This window comes from Heptranchias perlo, chromosome 14, assembly GCF_035084215.1.
Source record: "Heptranchias perlo isolate sHepPer1 chromosome 14, sHepPer1.hap1, whole genome shotgun sequence".
Classification (NCBI taxonomy): domain Eukaryota; kingdom Metazoa; phylum Chordata; class Chondrichthyes; order Hexanchiformes; family Hexanchidae; genus Heptranchias; species Heptranchias perlo.
In genome coordinates this window covers 58,287,351-58,305,700 of record NC_090338.1, presented here as the reverse complement: position 1 = coordinate 58,305,700, position 18,350 = coordinate 58,287,351, and the positions used below count along the sequence as shown (strand labels likewise).

Genomic DNA, 18,350 nt, shown 5'->3' with positions numbered 1-18,350 from the left:
ACAAATATTTCCTTGTCATGTATATATATCCAATTCCATTTTGAAAGTTACCATTGAATCTGCTTCCACCACCCTTTCAGGCAGTGCATTCCAGATCATTACAACTCACTGCATTAAAAAAATTCTCCTCATCTCCCCTCTGGAACTTTTGCCAATTATTTTAAATATGTGTCCTGTGGTTACCGACCCTCCTGCCATTGGAAACAGTTTCTCCTTATTTACTCTAGTCTGCCACCTTTTGAAAACGAGGTTCCTGTTAATGTCTGAAATAATCTGAAGAAGGTTCTCTTTTTGTTAGGTTATATTTTGTTAGATATCAGGTTAAGTGAAAACACTTTCTGGGACATGGTGAGCCATGAGAGTACAAAACATCTGGAGTAAAAAAAAACTAAAAGAAACCCAAAGATGTAACAGTCCCCATGGAGAAGAAGGGGAAGAGGTAAAACAGGCAAACGAAAATGCAAAACCAGAGAATTTGATCTGTACAAATGAGGACACGTTTGAAAAACTGGATTTTCCGAAACTGTTTATTTTCATACAACAGCAATTAGCATTTCACAAAATTTGTGCTTTTGAAAATGGTGCTTGAAAAGCAATTGGTAATAGTTAACACTGCTAGTCACATAATATTAGCTTCAGCAGACTATACCAAGCAGCTGTGAGTGGAATTAATATACAATAAGGTTAATTTAGAAAATAATACATTCAAATTATTACAATTAAAAATAGTAAACACAGACTAAAATTAAAACTTAGCAATTTTTGTCTTTTTCATTTACTTGAAGCATAATTGTAATACTGGAGAGCATCACGTTGAGTGAGTTCAGTCTGCAGGGGAATGTTCCGGGTCTGTGTCGGTGTCATTGTCGCAATAAGTAATATCAATTTCTGATAACAAAGGGGAGAAATGGTAAGGTGTTGCCATGGTTACACTGCAGTTATGTAAACAGTTTATTTATAAAATTCAGGCACTTAAAATCAGGCCTGATGAGTTGATCTAGGATATGATGCACAGACCCAAGTCTTAGATGGACAGAGAATGCTTGAGGAGATAAATGAGATAAAGCACTTTCAAGTGCACAGGGCCTACACAATATGTGTCAGAGAGGGAAGGAAGGATATTGGGTCAGAGGCTGTACAATGGAAAGGGGAAAAGAGCAGTGTTCAGTGGAGAGAATAATAGGGTAAAAGATATACAATGGGGAGAGGAGGGGATAGAGATTATACAAAAGTGGAGGAGCAGTTGGATAGAGACTATAGTGACTTGTCCTACAAGTAGGAAATTTTATAAACACCAGTGACAAATTCATGAATGGGTTTACAAAAATCATCCCGCTGTTTCCACCCTCACCACTTGGTTCAAGGTCATTCTGTTTCTATCCCATTTCCTATTGCAGGTCTTGCACTTCTGCCCTATAACCACACTAACTATACTAATGGATTTCCATTCTCCCCATTTCATATCTTACTTCCTAATTCATATTCTCATGCTCAAGATTTTACCCACTTCATATCCCACCGCTTTCACCCCTTGTCCATTGTGCATTCTTCTACTTCAATGTTAAGTCCCTTTTCAATATCAAGAACGAAAGTCACGAAAAATCTCCTAATTATTAGAATTCCTTTTACCCAACAATGTGCTATCCTTTGTGGAGACCTGACATTTCAGCATGGTTAGAAGCTCGGACATATAAGTTGACATTAGCCATAGGTTCCATCAGCAAGCATCTTTCTCGACTCAGTGGGAATCAGCATCCTTTTCATTCCTGAATGCTGATTTTAGGCAGTAAATAAATCAGTCCCACCCTCTGCTTTACTCTGTGTTTTGTCAGGAAGTGCTTGGCTTCTATTTGGCATCTCCTATGACAAGAGACAGTATTTATGGTGACTGAATAATCAAATTCAGTTTTTATTATATGGGATTCTGGGGGTTTTACCAGAGTTTTGAGGATCAAATTCTGCATTTCCATCCATCTTTCCATAAAGATCATAAATTAGTGATATTACCTGCAACTAATGTGAGAGTATCACAGATGCAAACTTGTAAGTTGCTCATACTACATTCTTCTGTGCATTATCTTGTTTATCTCAAACAGGTTAATGCTTGTCTAAAGATAGCACACAGACCAAAGTAATATGAGTGTGATCATACCTGAACTTTGTTGATCAGAAAATATACCTCACAGTATCAGTTTTTCACTACCTGTGGCTAGGGCTACCTCACTCTGGTGAGACTGTATGCTTGGTTAAAAAAAAATGACTATATAGATTGCTACACAATCACAAAGGGATTGAAGGTTCCTTGAGTTTAAGTCAACCTAAAAGGTGAATGGGATGCTGGGCTTCATCATGAGCTGCAGAATATAAAAGCAAGAAAGTGCTACTACTATTATAGAGAGTGCTCGTCAAACCTCATTTGAATACTGCCTTCAGTTTTGATCACCGTAGGAAGGATATCCTGCAATGAAGAGACAGCTGTGAGGAGAAGCTGGGTAAACTTGAATTATATTCTCTGGGCAGGAGGTGGCTCAGGGTGATCTGATTGAAGTGTTCAAAATAGACAGGGCAAACAGGGAACAACACTTCTGGTAGGGGAAGCCAGAACAAGGGAGGCATAATCTAAAAATTAGAACTAAACCCAGTTAAAAGCAAATCCAGCAAACATCTTTTTCACAAAGGGTTGTAAGAATGTGCAATGGACTGCTCAATCAGATGTTTAAAAGGGAGACTTTAATTGGAAAGTAAGGGCATTAAGGATTGCAGAAAGAGTGACGAATCAGACACAAAATGGGACTGAATTTGGAGCAGTCTCAACCTAGTTCCTTTTGATGTGGAGATGCCGGTGATGGACTGGGGTGGACAAATGTAAGGAATCTTACAACACCAGGTTATAGTCCAACAAATTTATTTTAAAATCACAAGCTTTCGGAGATTATCTCCTTCGTCAGATGAATGAATGAATTCATCTGACGAAGGAGATAATCTCCGAAAGCTTGTGATTTTAAAATAAATTTGTTGGACTATAACCTGGTGTTGTAAGATTCCTTACATAGTTCCTTTTGGGCATGGGTCCACTGGGCAAACAATCTGGAACTAGATGGACAATCCTACCCAAAGAAGCTGAGGTTAGAAATGGAAATTTCACACTGGTGCACTTCTGAGTTGGGGTTTCAGGTGTATTGCTGGGGTGGTGGAGAGAACTTTACTCTCTATCTAACACATTGTAGTTGACCCATGAATGCTCAGTGAGGCAATTTAGGGGCAGTTTTCCTCTGTACCTTTGTTACACCTGACCTGGGAATGCTCAATGTTGCTCAATTGTTCCATCCCTCAGGTGATTAACAATAACAACTTGCATTCATATAGTGCCTTTAACATAAAAAAGGATGTCCCAAGCCTTAAAAGAGGCGAAGGAAAAAATGGACACTAAGGTAATGGAGGAGACATTAGACTGGGTGATCAAAAACTTAGGTTTTAAGGAGGGCTGTAATGGGGAAGAAGCAAGTGGAGAGGTTAGGGAGGAATATTCAGAGTTCGGGGCTGAGGCTGCTGAAGGCGAAGGGAGGGGGGATGCACAAGATGCCACAGTCAGAAGACAGCGTTTTTTGGGGCGGGGGGCGGGGTGTAGGGCAATAGGAGGTTACAGAGATAGGGATGGGTGAGGCGATGAAGGGATTTAAACACAAGATTAAGAATTTTAAATTTGAGACATTGGTGGACCAGCAGTCAATGAGAGTCAGCAAAAACAGAGGTGGATGACTGAGTGGGACTTGGTATGGGATAGGATCCAAGCAGCAGAGTTTTGGATGAGTTGACGTTTACCAAGGATGGAGGATGGGAGGCCAACCAGGAGAGCACTGCAATAGTTGAGTCTGGAGGTGACAAAGGCATGGATGAGGGTTTAGACAGCAGCTGGGTGGAAGCAGGCGATGTTAGAGGTGGAAATAAGCACTATTTATGAGGATATGGAGTTGGAAATTCAGCCTAGGGTCGAATAAAACGCTGAGATTGTGTTCAATCTGAGACAATAGTTGGGGAGGGGGTTGGAATCAATGGCAAGGGTACAGAGTATGTGGCTGAAGATGATGGCTTTGGTTTTACCAATGTTTAGCTTGAGGGAATACAGCTCATCCAAGACTGCATGTTGGACAAGCAGGCTGATAGCACAGAGGAAGTGGATGGGTGAAAAGAGGCAGTGGAGAAGTAGAGCTCGCCAGCATACATGTGGAAGCTAATCTCATGTCTGCGGATGATGGGACCAAGTGAAAGTATGTAGTTGAGAATAAGGAGGAGGCTGAGGATAGATCCTTGAGGGAATCTGGAGGTGGGGCGGGAAGCAAAGCAATTGCTGGAGATACTCTGGCTGTGATCAGTTAGTTAAGAGTGGAACCAAGTGTGGGAAGTCCCACCGAGCTGGACAATGGTGGAAGATAGCGTGGTTGACCGTATCTAAGGTTACACAGAGGTCAAGTAGGATGAGGAGAGATGGTGCATTATGGTCACAGTCACAAAGAATATAATTTGTGATTTTTGTTAGGGCCGTTTCAGTGCTGTGCCAGGGGTGGAAACCTCATTGGAGAGGTTCAAACAGGGAGTTGCAGGAAAAATGGGCAGGATTTGGGAGGCAATAACATGTTCAGGGACTTGAGAGGAAAGGTAGATTGGAGGTGGAGCACTAGTTTTCAAAGACAAAGGGATCAAGATTTAAGTTATTTTTTTAAGGAGGGATGTGACAATGGCAGTTTTGAAAGGGAGGGAGAGAAGTAAATGAGGAAAGGGAACCATTTACAATGCCAGCTAGCATGGGGGCCACGGAGTTGCGTGTTCAGCAGTTTAGTGGGAATGGGGTCAGAGGAGCAGGAGGTGGGTCTCATGAACAAAATGAGCTTGGAGAAACTAGAGAAAGATGCGGGTTCAGTGGTAGGGCAGGGGGGAGCCTGGGGTGGGGGAGGTTTGGCTTGGTGGAAAGCGGGGGGAAGCAGCAGAGCCAGCTGAATGGATGGTCCTAACCTTAGTGACAAAAAAGTGCATGAGCTCCTTTCATTTCTTAATGGAGGTGAGGGGGGAGGAGAGAGGGGTTTAAGGAGATGGTTGGGGGTGGAGAAAAGAAGCCAGGGGTTATCTTTCGTCTCCAGGCTACTAAGAGTAGTAGATGGTTTTGACTGAGGAGAGCCAGACCCTAATCCTATAGTGGGTGGTTTTGATAGAGGAGAGTCAGACCCTATAGCAAATCTGGTGATGGATGGCTAAACCAGTTATATACCAGGTATGCTTGAGCTTTTGGATTCGAGTGAGTGAAGGTGGCCACCATTATATTAAGGGTTTAGAACAGTCATGCTATCAGGAATGACTGTGATGGGAAAGAATAAAGGTTAAGTACAAAGGCTATTGAAACATTTTTAGAAAGTAAAAAAAAATACCAAAAGATGATAGCACTGAAGGGAGATAGCTAGTTTCTCACCTGGTATTTTACTGGCAGTTTCCTCTACGTGTGATTGGACTTTAATATATTCATCTGTTGATTGGTTGAAAAAATCTTGAACAGCCTATAGAATGGAAATCATAAAATTAATGAAAATGACAGAATGCAACCAGGTATTAATTGGTATTATACTGAACTGAATCTGAAATTATTATGTGGCTAAAAGGGGACAGTACATTCCAGGCTTATTTGATCGGAGAACAACGATTTTACAATTTGGGTTTTCATTTAAATTTTATTCTCTGTTACGATTTCTTGCCTACAAGACGAATACTTCCCTGTCGAGAAAAGAAGAGATCAATTGGGCTGGTCATACATTAGAAAAATATAGAAAGTTAGCCCAGCAGCAAGCCCACTTCCCCCACTATATATCTATGATGTGGAGATGCCGGTGATGGACTGGGGTTGACAATTGTAAACAATTTTACAACACCAAGTTATAGTCCAACAAATTTATTTTAAATTCCACAAGCTTTTGGAGGCTTCCTCCTTCGTCAGGTGAAATTCATTTCCACACCATTCACCTGACGAAGGAGGAAGCCTCCGAAAGCTTGTGGAATTTAAAATAAATTTGTTGGACTATAACTTGGTGTTGTAAAATTGTTTACAACTATATATCTAAGTAGCTAAGCACACAGCACCTGCTTTCCATCCTCTTTCACCTTCCCCCCAACTTAAAATCTAAGGGTGCAATATGCAGTGCCTTCTGATTAGAATCTTACAGCAAAGGAGGAGACTATTCGGCCCATCGTGTCTGTGCTGGCTCTTTGAAAGAGCTATCCAATTAGTCGCACTCCCTTGCTCTTCCCCATAGCCCTGCAAATTTTTCCTTTTCAAGTATATATCGGATTCCCTTTTGAAAGTTACTATTGAATCTGTTTCCACCACCTTTTCAGGCAGTGCATTCCAGATCATAACAACTCACTGTGTTAAAGGGGAACTGTGGTCCTGTGTGGAATTAGGATGAATCGAGGGATTATATTAAGGGTTTAGTACAGTCATGCTATCAGTTATGTTGGCAGACTGTATACACAGATATCTTCAGTATGCTAGGCTAAATCAAGAAGAAGCTTAAATCAGGAATGATGCTTTATTCTAAGTCAATTATTAGTATTAATCATGGAATATGCTTTTTTTGGGTGAAGTTTGTGCTCAAAGGTGAGGAATGTCAGCAGTGGAAAGACAACCAGTGTCAGCATCAGACACTCCCATGGTAGGTATGGCATGCTCAGAACTGAAGTAAAGTTTACTTTACTCTCCCTCAACAATGTGCCTGAACCATAGAATAACAGTACGATATTTTTCTATTTCCCATATCAGCAACACCTGTAACCTCTCTGACTGATTGCCAGTGTCAGTGAAATGACAAATCACACTCTGGGAACCAGTTTGAGTCTTCCCAATTCATTTCAAATAGGATCCTTAGAGTCATCAGTCTTGCTGCAATCAAACAGATGAAAGGACAGAAAGGCTGCTTATGTGAGGCTTTGCTTTTAGTAGGGAGGCATGCTCAACAGAAATGTAATCTGTCCTGTAGTGTTAACTGAGCTATCTACAACCTGTACTCCTGTGGTGTGAAACTCTGTGCTACTACATTATATTTTATGCTAACTCAGTCATTATGGTACATTTTGGTTAGTATCTTGGAGTTAGAATAGAGGAGTCAAAGTAGAATTTTATATCAGTTGTTGTAGTTTAAAACAAAATCAAAATGATTCCTGCTTTCTAGCATAATATTGTGCACCAAAATCTACATCACGAGATTTTCTTGCCCTTTTCATCCCATCTTACCTCTGCATCTTGGGGCTTGGGCAGTTCCTGCATTCCAAAGCAGTAGTCTTCACTCATCTGTTGTGATCCCTCGAGTTCTATGAGGCTCGGCAGGTTCTCCCACTGCTGTGAATCAAGGCAGTCTGGAGGTGGCTCTGGTAGACCTTCATTAACATCAAAACACAGCAAGTTATCTTCCTCGGCTTCCCCACTGCTCTGTGCTTGTTGTTGTTGCCCTAGTTCAGTGGGCTCCAATTCTGCGGGTTGCCCTGTTGACTCCTGGAAGTTCACAAGCAGTTGGCTATTTGCTTCAATGCCTGCATGTGTTGACACAGTCTCATCCAATGGTGGGCTTTTCATATTTAAAATCAGTTCCGTTTCCTCGGTATTGTTGTAGACCAGTGGTTTCTCTGCTAGCTCACCATGTGATTTCGATGGCAGCTGGTCTATTCCATTGGCTTCCCAAAGGTCCAGCAAATTCTCATTCACTTGTGGAAAATTCTCATTCATTAATGGCTTCCCAATGTCCACAAGACTTTGTTCCTCAGTACTTATGAAGCCTGCCTGCTCACAGTGCACCGACTCTTCAGTATGTACAAAGCTGGGTGCCTCAGGCCAAACAGGGTTTGGGATGTCTATATCTACAAGACCAGGTTCCTCAGTATAGCTTGGCACATTCCGTTCGGGCACTGGCTCTTCAAATTGAATGGGCTGTTTTTCTGGAAAGCTAGGTACAGTCTTGTCTAGATGGAACAGAATAGAAACAGTGACATGAGGTTAAATCAACCAATATGTTGGTAGACTTGTTTTGATAGCATAGGTTACACGTAAACTAATAAAATGCACAAATCTCCATGAATCCATATATTTCTTTTTTCTCCTATACCCAAGCACAAGCATCAAAACTGTACACTGGGCCCTGCTTGGAACCATACACACATGCCCTAATTAAACTATATACTGTGCCTCCCAAGTCAGAGTCATATACTGGCCCCTCCCATCATGGGGCAGCGCTGTGTACACTGACCCTTTCCCCTATGACAGACGTACACTACCCTCTTCCTACATTCAGAATTGTACACTACTTCCTCTGCACTCAGAGCTATATCCTGATCTTCTCCTCCAATCTGAGTCAGTCACAGCTCCCCCTGCATTTAGAACTGTACACAGACCAACTATCTACAGTCAAAGCCATACATTGCTTCCTTCCCCCATTCGGAGCCGTACAATGTCCCCATCACCTTATCAGTCATAAATTATATCCAATGAGCAATAAACTGCCTCCTTCCTCCACAAACTGCTGTGTACTCTCTCTAAACTCAATTAGAACTGCATACTCTCCTCCTCTTCCCATAATCATAGTCAAATCCTGTCACTCTTCTCAATCAGAGCCATTAACTGCCCACTCTTTCCTGATCCGAGCCATATACTGCTCCTAGATCCAAGACGCCAGTACTGCTCAATCCCTTGGTCAATGCTATTTTATATCAGGGTAGTTAGATTTTCTCCTTGGGGAGTGATCTCGTATATATATATGTAAATACATGTCACTTCCAACAGCAGTGGTAATAACCCACGACCTAAACTGCATCTGTAGATTCTTTTGCACCCAGATAGCATCTGCAAATTTCACCAAAATCGATGAAGATCAGTATGGTATGTTTTACAGACTTACAAAATGATTATTATAACAAATTGAGAGAAGGGCCTTTCAGGCATTGGTCAAGAAAGATAGCACAGCCCTTTACAACATGATGAGCTTTGTAACAAGAAACAGACATTAGCTTAATAACCATGCTAAAGTGGCACTAGATTAATTTTTTATTAGTTTTTGTCCTGTATCTTCACTTCATTTCCAAGGGTCCTCTTCAGTTGTAAGGGAAGGTTACAGAGTGTTGTGGGACATGCACATAAAGTTATACTCTGCCAACAGGAGCCATACCAATTATTAGGTGAAGTTGACTACATCAGCTTCTTCCTTATCATTCCTTAAACAGTGTTTGTTGGATTCATATTAGGCAGTAGGCAGTAGGCCAAAATTCACAACCATGCCCTTGTTGTGTAGCTCAAACCACCCAATTCTTTATAATGGGATCTATTCTCCAACTCTACCTGTATCCCGGATTAAATTTGAAAGCTCTTCCTCTCTGGCCTCTTCATTCTCCTCATATATTGGTGCTACAACAATGCTCGACTCAGGAGCAGTGAAGGATGTTACGTCTTCCAGTCTGGTAGATTCAAATTCTGTCTGGTGAGCTGTTATAAGAGAGTTGATTGCAAAAATCAATAGGAGCCTAGTATAACAGTCAAAACACTATTTTAAAGGAAAAACTACTGAATATAATTTAATGTTTTCAAAATCCATAGAATGCTTTGTCAATTACATCAACAAAAATGATTTTGCCTACTGATAATGAACAATGTACAACAGAATTAGAAATGTGTAGAACCACCTGATCTTAAATCAGAAAATGATCAATACTTAATACAATAAAGAGGGAGGGGAGTAATCATATTTTGGAGAAGAAAATCTTCACCTCGTCATGCAATGATTACACTTCCAGAATTGAAAATAAAATTTTGGATAAGCTGTGATAAAGGACAATTACTCTTCACAACTGACCTAGCAGCAACGTCAACATCCACTGCTTATACATGTGACTACGGTCATATGCTGTTTACGTACAAATGAGGAATCCTACACGAGTTAGAAATTGCAGGATTTGGCTCACTAGGATGGAGCCATCTGATCTTTCCTCAGAGGTGAGCCAAGGAAGTTCCTTTGCATAATTTCCTGTTTGGAGGAATAACTAAAGGACTGAAATGTTTCACTATTTTTTTCTAACATGTTTTTGCCATTAATTAAAGGATTGATCAAAAAAGGTAAAATAAATTAACTTTCTGTCCATAACAGGAAGTATTAACAGAGAAATTCCTTCAGTGCCACATGGGCTAGAGGAGTCAAATGGCCCTACCATATTTCCTATAGCAGGCCTAGTCAAGTTACAGGGAATTGATGAGCATCTTTTCTTGGTGAGTTAGAATCCAAATTCACCTTGAAAGATAAAAGTCATTCAGTTTAGGCACAAACAACACACAAGGATGTCAGCCAAGTGAAACTCACTTATCAGGGGTACAGGCAAGTTAGGTAGATGGAACTGTTTTCGAGCCACACAAGAGAAGTCAGGAAGCTGAAGTATACCTTTTTAGGTACACAAGGGAGATAATAATGTGGAACTGCTTTTCAGGAAGGTGAACTTACCTTCTAATGCACAAACGGAAGACAGAAAGGTGGAACTGCTTTTCTGGCATACAGAGAAGGTGGAATTTACTTTCTGAGGCACACAGCAAAAAGAGGAAGATGGAACTTTCATTCTGTGGCACACGGGGAACATAAGAAGGTGGAATTGCTTTTCAGGCACACAGAGAGGACAGGAATGTGAAACTGCTTTTCAGACACAGGAAAGACAGTACTGTGAAACTGTTTTTGAGGCACACATGGAAGGCAGGAAAGTTAAAATGACCCATCCACAGATAAGAAAAGCAGAATCATTGGAGCTGTTGGGCCAAGCTTTGAATGACCCATATGTAAACACACAGAATGCAAGGCTATTAGAGTTTGCAGAGTACCCTATGGAATAACAGCATAGGTGATGGAGGGTAGATTGAATCCACTAGGACTTTTACATGAAAGAGCATTTTTCAGAAATGTCTAACTCACCAGCCATCAAATTCCACAGACGAACATTTTCCAGTTTGTGGGAATAAATGAAAGTGGCGCACATACACCTTTGCCACAATTTTTACTGAGATTCTGATTGTGAACAATTTCATTCATGGGGCCCGATTTTACCAGGGGTGCGGGTTCCCGGCGGGTAGGCTGAACGCGCCCGGTGAAATTAGTGGGTTGCCCGCGCGATCGCAGCAGGCAACACACTAATTGGAGCCACTGACCGGCTCCTCCGGGTTCCGCGCTGCTGATCTGCGCGTCGGGCGGGCTGCGCATGCGCAGTAAGATCTGTCAGCTGGAGGCGCTCTATTTAAAGGGGCAGTCCTCCACTGACAGATACTGCCACAAACAGTAAATATTACAGCATGGAGCAGCCCAGGGGGAAGGCTGCTCCCAGTTTAATGATGCCTCACCCCAGGTATCATTAGATGGGGTGAGGAGGAGAGGGAGGACAGAGATCTGCCCCCCGGCGGCCAGGAGGAAGCGGCCTGCCTCTGCCACCAAGAAGGCCTGGCCCGAGGTGGCAGAGGGGGTCAGCTGCGCCACCAACATATCGCCCACCTGCATACAGTGCAGGAGGCGCACCAATGACCTCAGTAGGTCAGCCACAGTGAGAACACGTAGTCTTTCCCCTACACTCCGCCTGCCACAACACTGCCCCCACCCCACATCTCCTTCGGAACTGCCAACATTACTCTGTCACATCACCCCTCATACCCACTCAAACCTCATCCTCATCTTACCTGCACCTACTCACCTCACGAGTACTCACCCCGCCACTACCACTCAACCCAATCCTCATACAATCTCATGGCTCTATCCCATACTCACCCTCTCGTGCATCTCTCTCACGGCCAGCCTCACTCAACCTGCCACCACCTGTGCTGCAGCCACAGGGCATGCATCACATATGTGCAGTAGGCAGCGTAAGGCAAACGTGCCGTGAGCACGAAGGGGATGCACAAGGGTGTTTGAGGGTTTGTCATGGTTCGTACTTCTATTGAATTAAATAACAACTCACATCACACATTATATTGGCACCACTACTGCCATGTCTTCGCGAATCCTGTCCGGTTTGTGCAATAATGCCCGCTCCTGGGTATCCCTATGAGGACCCACCACTGATGCCACCCAGTGTGTCACTGCAGAGTGGGTGTAGGTGTATTTGCAGGGCTTATCTGCGCAGACGACTGAGAGACCCCGGTGATGTCCCCCGTGGCACCCTGGAAGGATCCGGAGGCGAAGAAGTTGAGGGCAGTGGGGACTTTGACGGCGACGGGTAAGAAGATGCTGCTTGGTCCATCCGGGAGCAGCTCGTCATTAAGGAGGCTGCAGATGTCGGCGACTACCTGGTGAGTGACTCTGAGCCTACGTATGCACTGCTGCTCAGAGAGGTCCATGAAGCTGAGCCTCGGTCTGTAGACCCTGTGCGGAGGGTAGTGCCTCCTGCGACGCATCTCTCTCTGCGGTTGCCCTCCATCCTGCTGTGCAGGTGGATGTGCCACAGCACCGTGTTGTGGGGATGCACGTCTCTGAGGCGGACGGCGTGGACTGCGAGGCTGCTGAGGCTGGTCATGCTGTTCGTCCTCAGAGGATGTCAACGCAGCACCCATCTGGCAGGTGTAGGTCTGCGGGGTTGTGCACGGTAGAAAAGTGTGTCCTCGCACAGGGGTTGCACTTCCACGCCGGTGAATCTTCTTGCTTGGAGGAGGGTGATGGAGGGCAGGCGTTGCCCAATGTTACGGAGTGTCGTCCTGCGTTGGGGAAGGCTCTCCCCCCCCACCTGTGGAATGCACCTTGGCAGCTGCCACAGGCTACTGGCTGCAACACGTCCGTTTGGAGTGAGACTGTTTCCCCCAGTATGTGAAACAGTCTGAGTTGAAGGTAAAATCCCACACTTCCTAATTAGACAGCTGCATCAGGTCATTTAATGACCTGAACAAGCAAAGTAAATACACTCAAGTGGCATCCCGCTGGCTTTAATTGCCTGCGGGATTCCCACCAGCGGGGGCTACGCACGCACCCCCGCACGTCAGCGCGGAACCCGGAATGGCCGGGATCGAGGCGCGATCCGGTCACGCACCTGGATATCGGGATTTTCGAGGCCCCCCCGCCGAGAACGCACCGGAAACCCGCTGCTAAAATCGGGCCCATGGTCTTTATCAAAAATACAAATACTCTATCACTGAAAGGTTCCAAGAGTATGTTGGAACAATCATCACTGATTTGGATATACGCTCCCATCTTCAATTTCTCTTAATAGGACAGTACAGTATTTGCATTTAGGAGCCCAGATCTACTCTGAGCAATAATAGCTGCTATTAATGGGATTTTGGACAGGTACATGAGCCAGAATTCCTCTCTCCCCTGCTACATCATGGGCAAGCTCCAAAGTTAATATAAAGTTTGTAGCCTCAAAATGCCCCCTGCTGTGTTTGATTTTACTTAACATCAGCAATATCCTCATGGCTAAATTCTAAAAAAAAATTTTTTAAATTTTTTTTACAAGGCCTAGACTAGAGTTAGCAGATGAAACAAATTCTTCCTTGAATGGTTTAGTGGATAAATGCATTGATAAATGTGTGGAACTGAACCATGATAGTTTTGATCTTTGGTATATCCTGAGTTAGCTGATCTCAGCTGGGGCAGTGCTAGGAATACTATAACTAGCTCTGCTGTCACTGGGCTCAGGGCAGGGGAGGAAATCAGCCAGAATTCTCATCTCTGGCCGTTACTCCATGTCTCCTGCTGGAAGCGAGGATTCAAGACAGGGACAGAGGCTGGTTGGTCTGTGATGACTCCAACAAATGAATAAGTTATTAATACTCACTGTCCAGACTCATATATTAAGAATGGTCACTTCGGTGAGGTACCAGAGCTGCCCATAGAACCTACCCAAGCATGAGTCACCATCTTTAGGACAGAAGGGATGAAGAAATCTAAAGTTCAAAATATGTATTTCTGTTCATCTTTTCTTTGTTAATTTTATGTGATTGTTTCTAAATATGCTTCACTTCCTGTGGGGCTGACTAAGATCAAAACATATCTGCCAAGAATTTCTGTGGGGTTTCTCTGGTGGTAGATCAGCAGAACCCCTGGATAAACTGTGTAAATGGCTGTTTATACCATTTACACAGGGTTTCTGTTGATTTTCCGCAGACGTTGTCGAAAAATTGGGAGGCAGCCATAGAATTTTTTTCATGAAACACATTATTGGGCCATTAGAAAGAAGCTTCCTAAACAGCTTCGATGCTTCTGAACTGTATTGTGTATTCCGAGGCTCTGTCTGAAGAGTTTCCTGAAGAGCGCTTGCACATTCCAAGATGCAAAACATGGGTAGATGACACTGGTGAGGTACACAGCAGCAAATAAAATGTGGCTTTGCCAATGTTGCCCAAGTGCAGAGAACACGTTTAAAAAAGGAAAATTTAAGCATGCATGTAATGGATTTCTAAACTGAGAACAGGCTGGCCTAAAGAAAGAGACTGAAGGCTAAATCAGCAATTGTCCCCTCAGCCCCACTTTGGTATAACAACACCCACAAAGTCCATTATTCCTCTCCAGTCACACACTAGCTATGTTTATCTTCCCTTTCACACATTTTGAAATGTGTAAATTACTTACTTAATGTAGATCTAATTATGCAGCTTCCTTGTATATGTAGTAGTTTTAACAATTGTTTTTAATGATTTAACCTTCCTTCTGTTTTGTGGGTTCCCGTGGGACATGCACCATTCTCTTACTGAGCAAGTGGACATCTGTCCTGATTGCAGGCCGACATCAGGCACTAAACAGCTACTATAAAGCATTTGAAAATGGTACAGATCCATTCATTCTCCAGTTTTTCTTCCCCTCCTGTGAGGGCTACCAAGTCTAGGCTTGGTCTTTCCTCTCACTGTGTTGAGGATTGTAGGTACAAGCCCATTTCCTATTAGTGTTATGATATTAAAATCTTCTCAATTAGGCGGAATCATCCTTCTGTTGTGCGTAACCACTTTCAGGTGATCATATTTTAGTGTACAAATGAGAGGGAACTGAATTCTAAAGATGAAAACTCAAACTGCAAATGGGAGTAGAAAATCAATGGTATTGGGTGATGTTGCTCTTTACTAAGTTCAATATAACTCAATTATATTACTGAGTTACCTCATGGTGCATTTGATCTAATTGCCCTGCTAAGTAAATAAAACAATGATCTTTTGAGGCCAGGGCTCGGGATTTTGTTTCTGCAGGCAGCAACCTGTGATTCTCCTCCGAATCAGATGAATCGCAGGTGAGTGTAAGAGCAGAACACCCCAGCCCTAGTCTTTGGTAAGTGTGTGACAGCATAAATCATTCTCAGATCAGATATGGTATCTGTCAAGTACAAAGCATGATGTGGAGATGCCGGTGATGGACTGGGGTTGACAATTGTAAACAATTTTACAACACCAAGTTATAGTCCAGCAATTTTATTTTAAATTCACAAGCTTTCGGAGGCTTCCTCCTTCCTCAGGTGAACGTTGTTGGAAAAAAATCTTTTTTTTTCATTTTTTTTCCAACAACGTTCACCTGAGGAAGGAGGAAGCCTCCGAAAGCTTGTGAATTTAAAATAAAATTGCTGGACTATAACTTGGTGTTGTAAAATTGTTTACAAAAGTACAAAGCAGGCTCTGTAACCCCAACCTAACAGTTCCCCCCATTTTACCAGTCTGAAATTTCTATTCTGAAAGGTTTCTATCTTCATGGTCACTCGGTATGGGACTACTGATTTTCTGCCATTCAATTTGTAGGAATTTTCTATCGTAGACTGTTTAAAAACTAAACTGAAGCAGTCCATAAGAATTTAAATTGATACCATTAGCAAAGACAGAAAATCTTAATTGTTTTTTGTTGGGGCTAAATTTGCACCCAGGTCCCAGATGTTCCAGCGGTGTTCCAACCTTTTGGAGCAGTGGGCTGGATCTACAAGCCACAACTATTAAGTGGGCCACGAGTGATTAAGTTGCTTTCCTGACCAGAAGAATTATGTTTCCTGGTTAGTAGCCTTCCATGCGTGGGGCCTTTTTAAGGGTTTTATGTGTCAATCGTTTGCTGGCACAGCGATCATGGCAACCCCCATTAAATTCATAAAAAGCAGATTATGTACAATACCAAATGGCAATTAGTGATTGTAAATAAGTAAGAAAGAAAGAAAGAAAGAAAGAAAGAAAGAAAGAGAAATCTTACATTTATATAGTGTCTTAAATGACCTCAGAACTCCAAAAGCACTTTACAGCCAATGAAGCACTTTTTAAAATGTAGGGAAACGTGGCAGCCAATTTGCACACAGCAAAATCCCACAAACAGCAATGAGATAAATGACAAGATAGTAGCCTGGAGTTTCCTCCTCGGGCGCAACCCATTTTGCCGATGTCAAGTTACACCTCCCAATCTCATTATAATATGCCCGAACTAAAAATGGACATAAATTAGCATAAACAATCAGGGCCCAAGGAAATGCTGTACCCACACCATGTATTTCTTTAGTAAGTCTTAACATTTAAAGTTTTAACTCATTTAACCTTCATTCATGCACATTAGGCACACCATTTTTTAAAGAACTTGCAATCAGGAAGCTTTTCAATTTTTAATGTGACTATACTTTGCCATAAAAATGCATTAAAAGAAACAGAAAATACACAGCAGGTCTCAGTGAGGATAATTTAAAAAAAAAACGCTCAAAAAATTGCAATTAAAAGACTTCCTGCTGAGCCTTAAAATCTGGACGCAATGTTGAGAAGCTCCCCAAACAAGCACAATTGGAGGAGACTCACATTTGAAAGTTGGGAGTGGGAATGGGGTGGGGGGGGGGGGGGAGCAGTTTTGTGGGCGGAGATTCGGTCGAATGGAAGTTTTGATGGATGGACGTAAAAGACCGAGGAGACTGGGCATATTGTAGTTAAGCTTGTGACTTAATCATGCCCAAAATTCTGTGATCTTTCAAGCCACATAATTGGTTTGCGCCCAGATTATGGGTGTATCTGTTTTGGTGCTGTTGGTTGAGGGATAAATGTTGGTCAGGACTCTGGGAGAACTAACTTACTCTTCTTTGAAAAATGCCGTGGGATCTTTTGCATCCACCTGAGAGGGTAGATGGGGCCTCAGTCTAAAGTCACACTTGAAAGCAAAAACTTGGGGTTTAAATTTCTAAATCTTACAACATCCTCAGAAGCCCTTGATTGCACACCACACTGACATGTGCCTCTTACTCCCATCAGTGCTGCTCTCCCTTTTCAGCCGGGACCTGGAGTATTATGGATCCCTGAGGTGGGTCTCACCTGGAAGGAGGAAGCTATGATGCTGGGCGCAGAGGTATGTGTCAATTTTGTGCACTCCTGTTTAAAGAGCTGGCAATGCTGCCTGTGTCTTTATTTACTACTGACAGATCATCTGTTTTGGCCTGTGGGTTTTTCAGAAATGAGCACTTTTCAGCAATAATGCTCACTTTGCTTTCCTGAGGCTCTGAGTATGGAGCAAGAAGAATAGGTTCAAAGCTGCAGCATCATTTTGTAAATGCGGAGCTGCCTAGTGGGCTGGATTAAATTGTGAGACAGGTCAGATTTGGCAGGTTGGATACGCACTGTTCTATCCCACTGCATCACCCAAACCTCATCAAAGGGAGAAGACCTTCATTCCCTCTGTCTTGGGACAACTGAAACAAATCTCAGAGGTGAAACACTAGCTAAAAGAATACATTCAGTAAGTTTAGAGACTCAAGATACATCAGCTTTATACAGTATGTTAGATGGGCTCTAGCAGTGTATGGAAGCCTATAAGAGTCTCCATACTTTAGAAAGTGCATGCTTCTATTCCAAGAAACATGATACTCTATATTTTATTAGAAAGTATACATACATGAGGGGAAAGACTGGAAGGGGGTATGGTTAGCGGCGATTCGAGGGTAAGGGGATCTTGGAGGGGACCATGATCGCTCGGGCAGACTGTGCTGATTCTTAAGGAAAGGGCTGTTCACTCGACCTGTGGGGAGAATGTGTCACACCAGTCAGTAACACACAACAGCAAATAGCTAAGAGGTTTAAGGGGGTAGCAAAAGGGATTGATGAGGTGGGTAATGCAACTAATATAGTGTAACTTGCTTATTGTCACACCATTCTAAATATCTAATTAAACTATTCAGCCAATTTCCATGCATTTCTATAGATGTAGACTAGAACACATTGGCTAAGCTCATAGATGGGTAATGCAGCTCAATTAGCCAGAATTCACCCCAATGCAGGCAAGTATTACAGAGTTGAACTGCTCCCACCTAGTTGAGAGGAGTTATCTCATTATTACTCCCATCAAAATCTGCCTGAACCATTGAATGCCTCGGAAATCTCACTTTTT

At 42.8% G+C, this 18,350-nt stretch overlaps 1 protein-coding gene across 1 annotated transcript in view; it reads right to left on the bottom strand.

The window, feature by feature from the left end:
- Positions 1-513: 513 nt before the first annotated feature.
- Positions 514-18,350, bottom strand: part of LOC137332552 (drebrin-like) — a 183,406-nt gene continuing 165,569 nt past the window's right edge. The window contains exons 11-14 of the mRNA XM_067996464.1: positions 9,365-9,508; positions 7,274-7,995; positions 5,462-5,546; positions 514-888 (exon numbers count right to left, since the gene is read on the bottom strand). Coding sequence (XP_067852565.1) covers positions 824-888; positions 5,462-5,546; positions 7,274-7,995; positions 9,365-9,508 — 1,016 coding nt within the window. The 3' untranslated portion in view covers positions 514-823. The remainder of the gene's footprint in view (positions 889-5,461; positions 5,547-7,273; positions 7,996-9,364; positions 9,509-18,350) is intronic.